At 38.5% G+C, this 13,400-nt stretch overlaps 1 protein-coding gene across 1 annotated transcript in view; it reads right to left on the reverse strand.

Annotated features, from left to right (window-relative positions):
- Positions 1-900: 900 nt before the first annotated feature.
- The window catches only part of RNGTT (RNA guanylyltransferase and 5'-phosphatase), a 221,891-nt gene continuing 209,391 nt past the window's right edge, over positions 901-13,400 (reverse strand). Inside the window, exons 15-16 of the mRNA XM_082669277.1 lie at positions 4,992-5,115; positions 901-3,527 (exon numbers count right to left, since the gene is read on the reverse strand). Of these exons, the coding sequence (XP_082525403.1) occupies positions 3,367-3,527; positions 4,992-5,115 (285 nt within the window). The 3' untranslated portion in view covers positions 901-3,366. The remainder of the gene's footprint in view (positions 3,528-4,991; positions 5,116-13,400) is intronic.

Genomic DNA, 13,400 nt, shown 5'->3' on the forward strand with positions numbered 1-13,400 from the left:
TTCTTTTCACGGCCTCTGCATCACTCACATTTAAATATTGTTAAATAAGGTCCTAAAAATGTGTTTACTTTCCTGCTCCCAACTTCATCTTATTTTGGAGAGAGGTGCTTGGAGCCTATTACCTGTTAGCACCAAAGAAACAGCTTCAATACTCTGGGACCCTGGCACAGAAGCAGCCCTCCTCACAGAGGCTGTACCAGAGCCTTTCAGGGAGTACTGACTGCACAGTAAATTAGGACCTGGAGTAGAAAGACCTGTGTTTGGGTCTCAGCTCACAACTAACTAGCTATGTTACCTTGGGTCGAGCTTCCTCAGCTACAAATGAGGCTGATGACGGTAACTCCCTGCACAGAGTGGCTGTCTTTAGGGCATCTTTGGGCTTGGAGACTATTCCATAATGGTCATATTGCTATTATTGTGAATACAGGATGTTTACAAAGCACTGGTTTTTACACAAGAATCATGTCAGACCTGAAAAGCTTCTTTTTGATCATCTGATCCAATCTTGGCATCTTATAGATGGGGGCGGGGAGAAACAAGTTCTAGAGAGGACAGAGAAGCAACGAGAGGCAGAGCCTAGACTTGGTCTTTGGGTTGAGCCCCGGGGTTTTCTCTACCACATTAGTTTTCTCCATCTGGAAGTATTTGATTCTTAACTTCCAAGTTCCTCGGTTTCTCAGGAAGGAAAACAGAAGATTTTCCAAGTCTTCATGCTAATCTCTAGAACGCAACAAAACCAGGTGGATTTTGATGGGTATGGTGGACAGCAGCAGGATCTGATGCCAGCAATAAAAGGGACACGAGTGCGTTGGTTATATAAAGGGACACAAAGGCATCACCAGGAAAACAAAGTAGATACACTTTCTATTATTTTAAATCAGTAGTTTTATTACAATACTGCACTGACACACAATTAACAGAAGGAATGTCCTGACATTTTCTGAGCATTTCATGGAAAGCAAATGTAACCAGCCAGGCAGCCGAGTCTTCCACATCTTTTCCAAACAGAAAGCAAAGTTATATGTCGTAGCTCAGGAAAGTAAAGTTTTCTTATCCTCATCTACAAAACTTCAGTGTCAGAAAACAGTTATTATGAAGTGGGCTGAGAAAGAAAGTGTTTCTTTCATGACGTCCCAAATCCTGACTCCAGACTTCCACCCCCACCCCCCACCCCGACTTCCCAGATGACTTTTTATGACACTGCAGATGGCAATGTGTTCAGGGGCTAAATGGGATCTACTTATTATATTTCACTACAATTGAAAGGAAAAGATAAATTAAGAAAATGAAGTCCTGGAAAATGCACAAAGGCAAGGAGAAAATATCTGGGTGTATTAAAAATGAGATGCTCTTTTCACGTAACTCATTTAAAAGGTTACAATTACCATAAACATTTTAACTCCATTAAAGACTGCTGACAAAAGCTTGCTCTTACATCTGCAAGAGCCTTCTGCGTTTACACGGATTTGGAAGAAAGCAATGCACCTTGTGAAAAGAGCCACCAATCCTGGTGGAGCAGGCGTCGGACTATTTGGAGTTGCATAGGCGTTTTTTTTAGATCTGCTTTGTACAAGATACCACGAAACCTTGACCAATTTCCATTTTTCAATAGTTAGTGCGGCAGTCAGATGTTTTAATCCCTGTTGTGCTCAAACGCACAAAAGTACTCTAGGAAAGAAACACTAAAATGGCATTTTGAATAAATTCACTATACATTACGTAACTTGGGAACAATAAAGGAAGAAGCCCAAGCATGACTCCGGTATTTCATATAGAAAAGCACTGCAGGAAGAAACTTTGTTTAAAAACATTAAAACTCGGGTGAATATAAATACATGTTTGGTTCATCTGTGCTATTTGATATAGAAATCCTATCAGATATTCAATCTACTACGTGACCTGTTTGGGTTTCTCACTGTATTAGCAGAAGAATATACACTGCTGCATATATTCACATATATATGCATATACATATATAAAATTCAGATCATGAAAATTTGTTTAAATACACATACTTAAAACCTGTACCTCTAAAAATAAATACATTAGCTTCTAGTAGGCTAATTTTCAAGAGTTCCTTCACAAACCAATCAGAACACAGTTTCCCAACAATGGCATGTGACCAATTAGCCACTCTTTAAATCCATTATCTATCAGTAAATGTCTTTTTTCTTTTTTGTTTTTTTAAATTCAGATGTATAACTGAAATAGCATTCCCAGAATAGAAGATGAGAGAATTCTGGCTTTGAAAATAAATGTCTTGGCTTCCTTGATGTTTAGTTCCTACAGATGTCTAGTCTTTGCCTCTGCATTTATCAAGCAGTGGGAGAGCATTTTCTAGTGACAGCATTCTCTTCCACTGACATTACCTTCTAATTAAAGGAGTCAGCTGGCATTTCCTTTGCTGTTTGGTGCAAGGGAACAAATACAACACTGTCTGTATCTGATATCACTCCCATCATCACAGTGAGTTGTGTGTTTTAACGTAATTTACAATGTGCTACCACTGAGGTACAGCAGAAGTAGCCCTGGCGTTAAAACCAAAAAACAAGAAAGAGAACAAAAGTCTCCCAGGAGAACAACACACACAGGACCGGGTGGTGTGTCTCTAAGTTCTATGAAGTAACTCGGGACCACTGCCAGAGTGGATACATTGGATAGCTGATACTGCAGTTCAAACAACAGAAAGAGACGATGAAAAGATTCAATATACCTCCTTTAGAAAGGATGAAATTAACAAAATTGGAGCTTTACTTTTTTACTTTTCCATTTCCAAAACAACTTCTTAAAATGATATAAGCCAGACCAAGTTCTTTAATATAGCACAATATTTAACAACTTTGTCATTTGGTTTTGAATACAAGAATTTCAGAAATGTAGGAAATCCATGATAAATAATAGCAAGAATATTTAATGCCATTGTCTAAATGTTTTAAAAGGAAAATCTATCATAGTTGAAATACAACTTCTAAAAAATACAGTGTTCTAGGCGCTCACAGTTCTAGATTGCTAACTTTATAAATTAAAGTGGAAGTTATCTGTATATAAACAAGGCCTCTTTTTCACTGATTTCGATCTCATTTAAACCTTTGGATATTTCAGTCTTCAGATTCCACAAGGTAAGGCTGAGTTTACCAGCTATAAACAAAATGTTTAAGTCCATGATGTACTGTAGCACTGAGGAAACAAATGCATCAAGTATTTACAGGCTGGCTACAATACTTTCTTCTTCTTTTTTTTAAAGTCAAATGTGTATCAACATCAAGCCACACTCTGTTTTGAATTTCTCTGGTCGCAAAAAAAATGGGGCAACAGCACTTTTCCTCACTCATCTTTCCTCTCAATCCTGAAGTCAGACGCAGGTCTTTAAATCAAACGTCTTTTGGGAGGTGGTGGAGGCATGAACTCCGTGTCCGGGTCCAGATGATGATGCTTTCGCTTCTGTCCTTGAGAAGCTGCCGCACATCTGTTGATGAACTCAAACAGCATCTCCTTGGTGACAGGGTTTGAGATGCTGTTGCACACGGCTGTGGACAAAGGGAGACGTGAGTTTCGTGTGAGGGTTCATGGAGGCGGCTGACTCACCCCAGGGAGATGAGGACACGGGGAGATGTTTCCGTCCCAACATGCTAAAACTTTCCATCTTCCCAACGTGGGCGACGTGCTGTGGCTTCAACTGTGCTCCTCCCTCCCCCACCCCCGAAATGAGTGCATTTCTGGTGGCTGCTCTTTACTATTAATTCTAGACCCAAACTTTAAGTATTTGGGTTTAAGCCTGTCTTCACTACAGTTTTTGATCCCTCCAAACAGTTTGTATAGGATATTGATCTCGCCCAGTGCGTCACACTATGTCCATATTTAAGCACAGTTTCTAAAGGAAGTGCGCGCTCTAGTCCTCCAGTCTTTCTCTCTCTCAGAGAGAAGCGCACACTGAGGCATGTGTACGGCACCAGCCACCGTGCCCGCCGAACGGGGAGGCTGCAGTGTAGCTGGCAGAGCGTATTATTCTTCATTTTAGTAACTTGCTTGAAGTAAGGTATTACAACAAAATGACTATTAAAGAAAGCACCTTTCCCTATGTGATCAAAATTGTATTTACCCACTTGGTTTTAGGAAAACAACACGGGCTTAATTACTCCTCTTTTCCAAATTAACGCATCCTGTCTGAACACAGACGTTAGTTCCAACAAGAACCTTCGAATGTACAACAGTAACTTTTAAGCCACAAAACTCAAAGTGGCAATTTCTATATTATCTCATAAGCTTATCATACGATCATCATCATCACTGACTGAGCACTCAAAGTGCATAATCCTATTAACCTTTATTCTTGGTTTTTATCTGTCTTTTTCTTTCAGTTCCACTAAAAACAGCAACCCAGAATTGCTGCCAGTAGTAGTTTACACCTTAGAGACCTAATTAATATGTGCTGTTTCCCATGAAAGACCCTCACTACTCTGAATTCCCAAAGCACTCACATTGTACCCAGAGCACACCCTGAAGGACAGCATAGCAGGTTTTACGTTTCTTTTTTTTTATTTTATGTTTTTTAAGGTTTTCATTGACTTTGTTCTTCATTGTTTGTAAAACTATCTTAGGAGCTGGAAATTACATTTCCCCTGCTCATGCCATCTTTTGCCATCTGGCAGACGATGGCTTCAGCATTTTGAATGGATCTGCAATTACCATGGCTTTTGTTGTGGCTGTCATTCAACAAATTCATCCTGTCCGCAGCCCGATTTCCTGCCCTTTAACCCCTCTCCTGGGTGCCCGCAGCAGCCCACAGGTGAGGGAGGACAGGAGCCACACGGGGCACAGACCTGCCACCAGCCCTCCGCGGTCCACACGGCCTTCTGCCCCCAAAGCTGAACCACAAAAGGCAGCACAGTTTGGTTCTAACATTTTAGCTTTTGTGTGTTGTTGTGGGTTTTTTTTGGTTTTTTTGGGGGGGGTGGTTCATGTAACCTCCACTGGGAGGGTGTCACACTCACCCATGGCAGTGTTGTAGGCATTAGGGAAACTTTTGTCTGTTCTCTGTCTCATAAAGACCCAGCTGTTGTTCTCGAATTTGCATTCTATAATTTTGTTGTCATACTGTTTTAGCTCTTTTGTCACCTGTTTTAAAAGAGAATTGAGGAAAATATTTAAATCATCTGACAGGCTTCTTGCCTGCACTACGTGACAGACGCATTAGGGAAATGCCAAAAACACCTCGGTGCCTCTTCACACAGAGCTCTTTGTCATCCGAAGCATCTAATCAAGCCCAAGGATGTGGTGCGCACTCCCTTGTACACTTGCTCATCAATCTGACACCTTATAAATAGTCGTGAAAACGGTTGTCAATATATAGCAATTAAAAGAAGCTAAGGAGAAACCAGCCACTTCTGGGCCAAATGCAAATACGTTACCATAGGGACCAATGCCTTCGATATTGTCTGTGTCCCTCTGGCTTTCAGAAACTGAGTATCTGTGAAGGTTTCAACAACCTTTAGAAAGACCACACCATCTAAATTCCTATGTCGGAATCTAAGAAATCCCCTTTACTGGTTAAGATAAAAAGTTACGCATAAAGAGTAAACATTAGATCTGATTCAGGCAATGTGCATCCTAACTATTTTGCTTTTCAAGCAGTGATAATTAACTAAAAGTCTAATCTTTAGGCTATTTACCCTTTTCATCTCCAAACCGGTATGAATTTAGAGATGAAGCCACCTTTGATATTAGCTGGTAGGTTTTTTGGTTACTTCACCTCAGATGATTGCATATGGATTACAACTTAGTCTATCAACGCTAACAAGTATCCATGGCAACTACAGAACCTTTGAAAAGATATTTCATCGGGCTGTGAGGATGGTTTTCATAAATAGGAACCTAAGCTTATCTTCGCAGTTTCAAATCAAATGCCAGTCATGGTAATATTTTAATTCTGTCCTCGTCTTTCACAGCTAACAACTTTTCCTCACAATACGGAAGATTGCAATCAGTTAACTTCATTAGGATTATTTGAAATGCTCTCCTTTTTCTACCCACATATTCACTACCACCTAGGAATACGAAGGGAAGCAAATTTTTAAATAATGCTTTCAATTCACAGATTAGGCAGTGCATATCTCCATAAAAACTTTCAAATTGTAGTCCTTTTCCCTTAATGAGTGTTACACTTGATTGGACTATTTGCATTTTCAACAAATCTGACAGGACCAATACATTCAGTGTATTGGAATCAGACCTGCCCAAGAAAGTGATGCTCTACTTACTTAGCAAACTTGCTAAATTTATTCTCAAATATTCATTATTCTAGTCTCAACTCCCCTCCCTCCCTTCCTAGGGATCTACCTCCTTTTATTTCTGATACATTATCTATATCCAAGTGTTAGGCAACTTATTCAGGTAAGGTAACCACTTATGTTATACCATAAGTAGGGTCTAACAGATAAGTTTCTAAACCTTTCAGATTCTCCATTTCCTAATTTCTAAAATGGGCAAAGGAGTTTCTAATACACTGGGACATTGGAGCAATAATAAATGAAAGTGCCTGGCACATAGTAGACAACCACTAAAATTCTTAATTGAATATAAAATTAGGAAATGAAACATTGTTTTTTTTTTAAGTGTACAAATAAATTTACTAAAGATACCAAGATGACATGGAAAGGTACACTTTGAAAATACCTGTCAAGAAAACTGTATCACACACATCTACAAGCATGGCTGGCTATCAATAATGTGCAGTCTGCACTTCTACTGACTACCAATCGTAGTACATCTCTATCACATATTTACCATTCTTCTGTTTCTAGTCTCAGAATTGCTATAAATTATGTGTTGCTCCATCTGACTACAGCGATTAGGCAGTATTATTAAGTATCTGTGTATCTACCTGGGTACGCATTAACAATCCGGGAAATAGGGCTTTCCAGAAAATGCACGCACCTACCACTAACCTAAACGTATTTCCATGCTCAAGAACAGTACATTGTTCTTCACTGATCACACCAGTGATATTCCCAAGATAGACACAGTGCAAGGTACTCAATTTGGGTAGGTAATAAAATATGTTTAACTTTTAATAAATGTATTTAGGTAATAAAATAGATTTAAGATCTAAAATAATATCTTCCATATGTATACAAACTAAAGACAGTTTTCACTAACGGTCAGATGAAGAGAATGATTAGCATACAGGGAAGGAGTTGAACTTTAGTATCCAAATTCTGATTTGTTACTATGACAATAATCATCCTCAGCCATCACCTATTATTATTTACTAAAATAGGATCTGGTTAAGCCTTTTATACTCAGCTCTGTTATCCTATTGTGAGTTGATGAGAGCTTGAAGGTAATAAGAATAAAATATTTATAAATCAAGATTTCACATCTGTACCCATAATTACATTGGATCAATGAGATTCTACTGTTTTGGGGGGAAAAAAAGGAAGAAAAGGAAAAGAAAAGAAAATACAGTGTATTTTATATTGAAGAAAAAATTTTTTTCATGTATCCATCTTTCTGAGTACCACACTTCTGATACCATTTGAGTCTACCAATAATCCGATGTTAAGAGACAGTCAGATGAAACCAGATCTAGTACCTCTGAAGATTTTAGATTAGCAGGTCAATGGTAATACTTGGAACGAAGGGCCCAAGACAGAGGCAGGCAGAACCACAGTTGCTCCTCTCTGCACTTTTTTAAAGGAATACTTTTTGGAACCTAAATGCTGGACACACTACCAAGTCACAAAAGGCGAACCATCAGCGCTGGCTGAACCATGCCGCTCAGAGCAGGCAGAGATGCGCTTCCGTCTCTAATGGTGGAGCACAAGCCCCTAGAATTTATTGTCCCTGCTCTGTGAGAGCTGTTTTGTTATCAAGAGCTCATCTTTCTTTTCTAGAGAGACTGTACGAAGGGGAGGGGGAACTAATGAACTAATGTGCTCTAGAGACACTTTAAAATAACGAATATCGTTGGATTGAGAAAGACACCAGTAAGCTGGGAGTTTTTTAACTTTTAATTTTGAAACAATTTTAGCTCTACAGAAAACTTGTAAAGATAGTACAGAGAGTTCCAGGATTCCCATTACCCAACTTTCTCTAATGTTCATATTCCGCATATCATGTTACATTTATCAACTCCAAGAGAGAAGTTAACATTGGTACAATACAATCAGCTAAACTACAGACTTGATTCAGACTTCATCAGTTTTTCCACTAATGTCTTTATCTGCTCCAGGATCCAATCTAGGAAACTGCATTCCTTAGTTGTCATGTCTGCTTAGTCTATTCCAACCTGTGGCAGTTACTCAGACCTTCCTTGACACTCTTGAAGAGTGCTAGTGAGATATTTTGTAGAATGTTCCTCAAATTGGGATTTCCTGATGTCTTCTCATGATTAGACTGAGGTTATGAATTTTGGGAAAGAACGCCAGAGAGGTAAAGCGCCCTTCTCATTGCGTAATGTCTGGGGGTAGATGAGATCAACGTGATTTCTTCCTGGAGGTGTAAACAAACCCTGATCACTTGGCGAAGATGGTATCTGCCAGGTTTCTCTACTGTGAAGCTACCATACTCTTAGTTCCAGGCACTATGTCTAGCCCTGCTCAGAGATAAGGGAATTAAGCCACTTGCTGGAAGGAAGGGTATCAAAGAATTTGTGGACATTTATTAAAAGCACCACAGAGATCAATACATTTCCTGGGAGAGAGATTTTGAGGCTAGACAAACATCCCTTTTCTTCTTAAAGTTTCGCTCATTAATTTTAGCATTCATCCATGAATCTTGCCTGCAGCAATTATTACTGTGGCGTTCTAATGGAATTTTCTATTTTCTCCATTCCTTCTACATTTATTATCTGGATTTCTTCTGTAAGGAAGATTTGCCTTTTCCCCTCATTTATTTATTTGCTTACTTGTATCAGTAAGAACTCATGGGTATTTATTTTATTCTTTGGCTTATGATAAAGTAGTATTGTCATTTATTTTCTTGCTCAAATTGTTCTAGTTTCAGCCACTGGGAACTCTCTCAGGTTGGCTCCTGTGTCCTTTTAACTTGCTTCCACTTTTACTTATTTATGCATTTTTAGCATTTAGTCCCTGGCAATAAAAGCTACTACTCTAGGCTCATCTTGTCTTTTCTCTGCCTCAGCTCTAGAGTCAGCCATGGGGTCCTCTACCAGGATTTTACAAGAAAAAAATTACTCTTCGACAGTCCAGACTATGCTAAAAAAGTACTAACACACACCACTTGTTTTGGTCAGAATTTTCAATTATTGAGGAAAAAGAGAGGGAGGGGGAAAGAGGAGTGAGTGTGAGACAGACAAAGAGTAACAATGAGACTCTAAATATGAATATATGTGTGTGTATATATATACTTAGAAGTTTCCACTGCATCTTTTGTGAACTGCTTTCTGGAACTAAACTACATTGACCATTTTTTCTTTTCTGAATTTAAAATTCTACTCAAGCTCTAACTCTGTAGTGTGACAGAAGGTGAATTTTTAAAATGTATTTCAAGTAGATGAACTCAAACAAAAATCTTGTTTCCACGTATGCAACTTCAAAGTCTAGTACTTAGGAATGAAGGCAGAGAAAATAAAACAACAAATAAATCAGAAATGAAATGGAATTATAAAAGTTTTCCTTGTGGTGTCAGGACAATACAAATAGCTTAAACCTGAATTATTAGACAATCTTTTAGAACTACTACCTTATAGTAGGGCCTTAATATATTATTTTTAGCAAGTGCATCCATCGACTAGAGAAAATAAAACCCTTGACAAGCTACCCTTTTTAAAAACATGCTAGACTTAATCACTTCAAACAACGTTCCTTCCCTAAAATCCATTTGTGTTTTCTGCACCTTTATAATGAAGAACTACTGTGTAAATAACACACTTCACATTTGCTAGGTTAGAAACAGTAGCAGGAAGCCTCTCTCTCATGAATGGTGGGGTCTTCAAGCCCTCCAATCCTGAGTTCAACTAATGAAAGTTGCCAATAAAAAGAAAGCAGCTTGGGTTTCCCTGGTGGCGCAATGGTTGAGAGTCTGCCTGCCGATGCAGGGGACACAGGTTCGTGTCCCGGTCCGGGAAGATCCCACGTGCCGCGGAGCAGCTAGGCCCATGAGCCATGGCCGCTGAGCCAGCACGTCCGGGGCCTGTGCTCCGCGACGGGAGAGGCCACAACAGTGAGAGGCCCGGGTACCGCAAAAAAAAAAAAAAAAAAGAAAAGAAAGCAGCTAGAACTCGGTCTTATTTATCCCAAAGGTCATTACAGACGAGTCACAATTCCAGGGTATGAAATCCCCACTAAACTACAGATTATTACCTTTTTATAAAATCAGAGTTAGTTATAGTTATTATTCAAAATATAATACATCTTCATATAAAATAACTGGGCAGATAAAGCAACAACATGTTAGTACTGGTTATTGGTAGATGGTGGAGTTAGGAATGACTTAGTTTCTTCTCTGTGTTCTGCTGTATTGTCCAAACTTTCTACATAATACATGCTTAACTTTCATAATTTTTAATAATAAAAAATTCCTAAAATAAACTATGTTTCATAAAAGATGATAAACATGAGATTGGTTTTTAATGTAGAGATACAAAAACAACAGGAAGAGATAAACCTTTAAACAGAAAACAAAAAGTCTTGGAATAAGGTCCTAAGTCCACAGTTCCCAAACTGTGCAATGAGACAACCTTATAGAGAGGCACTGTGGGGTACTTTAAATTTCCCAGGAAACACAGTGGCACGTGTTGGACACCAAGCAAACTATTAGTTGGCAGGAGTTCGCATTTTCAACATGAGATTCCTTTGGGTAACATATCTCTGCAAAGCTGAGTATTCAGTGGTTATTGTCATTGATAAAAACCAAGTATCACCAAAATCAATGTGGAAAGTAAATGAGGTTGGTGGTGTATAATCTGATTCCAAGGTTTAAGAAATTACGCGGTCCTTAAATGGAATTACATTTTCAAGTTTCTTTTAAAAAAATTCCAAATTTAAATTCTATATCATGACAAAATATGAAACAAGAGTGACAGCAGAACATTTTCATGCATGCAAATTCTTAAAATTTTAGTATTTCATACTTTCTTTTCTAGGAGATTACCAAAGTTTTATTTCATCAACATGAGGGCAACAATGAAAACAAAGAGGAAGATGTGGAATCAAGGGAGTTCATCCAGCTCAGGAGAGAAACAAAGGCAATTCCCATCCTAAGGCCGTTTTAGGATGACCACTGTGCCAGTGTGCATAGCAGACTGCTACAAGCTTTATGGGGGCCAGAGGGTAGTGGCTCAAGTAGGAGAAGTTCCATGCCCCCACCTGCCTGGAACTGAGAAGATGTGTGATGTGACGATATAAAGTGGAGTTTTAAAAAATTCTATGAGTATAGTATTTAATATAATGACAGATTAAACTAAGAAAAGAAAAAAAGAAAGAAGAAATTATGCAGTCCATAACACATGCTAAGCTGTTAGGACACAAACATTTATTAAGTAGTTTGGATCAATCCACTTAATAAATGGAATTGTTAGGTATTTCTTTTGGATTAGAAATGTCTATGAGGGAACATGAACCAAGAAAGTTTGATAATCTCTGCCCCATAGCGTTTTCATTCATCCTTCCCCAGATCCTAGTCTCTAAACCCATATGTAGACTTATATCTAGCACTTAGTGGAAACCAACCAGAGCAGTGAAAAACTTTGCTTGAGGTACAAAAACTAGATGATGGGTACAGAGGAGAATTTCTATCAAGTTAAGTTCATTCGTTGACTTAGATCACTAACATATATATTCCTCACTCATCTTCTCTATCTCAATAAATGATTAACCCCATTCACCCAGTTCCTCGTGACAGAAGCTTTAGTGTCCTCTGCTCCCTTCCCCTTTTATCTTCCCTCCTATTCACTGCATTACCAGTTCTATCTCCAAAATACATTGAGTATTTGTCTCCTTTCTTACTACCATCATCACAGCCCAAGCCCTCACTGTCTGTCAGATTCCTGCAACAGCTTCCACACTGGTTTCTTCTTCTACATTTTCCCCATCCAATCAATTTTTTTTTTTTTTTTTTTTTTTTTTTTGCGGTACGTGGGCCTCTCACTGTTGTGGCCTCTCCCGCTGCAGAGCACAGGCTCCGGACGTGCAGGCTCAGCAGCCATGGCTCACGGGCCCAGCTACTCCGCGGCATGTGGGATCTTCCCAGACCGGGGCACGAACCCGTGTCCCCTGCATCGGCAAGCAGACTCTCAACCACTGCGCCACCAGGGAAGCCCCAATCAATTCTTTACAGTGCAGCCAGATTGGTCTTTGACAAATGTAAATCCAATCAAATCATTCCTTTGCTTAAGAGAAAAACAAATAAAATACACGCCGGTTGGAAAGGGAGAAAAAAGACTATATTCACATAAGACACGATCACTTACATAAATGGAATCTATGAAGATGCTCCTAGAACTAGTAAGTTTAACAAGGTTGCAAGGTTAATATACTAAAACCAATTGTATTTCTATATATTAGCAAAGAATAGTTGGAAATTTAAAATTTAAGGAGTATCATTTATAGTAACATTCAAAAACATGAAATAGGTATTTAAAAAAAAAAAACATGCAGAATCTGTATGCTGACAACTACAAAACACCAATGAAAGAAAGATATCAAAGAGGACCTAAATGAATGGAAAGATATATCATGCTCACAAACTGGAAGATTCAATATTGCTAAGATGTTAACTATACAGATTCAACATAATCATAAGCAAAATCCCAAAAGAATTTTTATATATATAGACAACCTAATTCTAATATTCATAGGGAACGCCCAAGACACTAGAACAGCCAGAACAAAAAGAACAAAGTTGGAGAACTTACACTAACTGATTTCAAGGCTTAGTATATAAAGCTACAGAAATCAAGACAGTATGGTATCGGGTGAGTAGAGAGACACATACATCAGTGGAACAGGACAGCCCAGAAAGAGATCCACAATTATAAGGTCAATTGACATTTGACAAAGGAACAAAGGCAATACAATGGAGAAAGAAGAGTCTTCTCACCAGAAGGTGCTGGAACAATTGGATATTCACATGCAAAATGATGGACCTCAACCCATATCTTTCATCTTACACACAATTAACTCAAAACAGAAAGTACACTTAAACAAAAAACCTAAAGCTATAAAATTCTGCTCTGCATCTAAAGATGCTGTTAAAAGAATGAAAAGACAAGACAGAGATTAGGATAAAATATTCGTAAATAACATTTCTGACAAAAGACTTGTATCCAGACTACATAAAGAACTCTTAAAACTCAATAATAAGAAAATAAACAACACAATTTAAAAATGGACAATCTGAACAGAAACTTCACCAAAGAAGATATATGAATGGCAAATAAG

Source organism: Grampus griseus (genome assembly GCF_964374135.1).
Source record: "Grampus griseus genome assembly, chromosome: 13".
Lineage (NCBI taxonomy): Eukaryota > Metazoa > Chordata > Mammalia > Artiodactyla > Delphinidae > Grampus > Grampus griseus.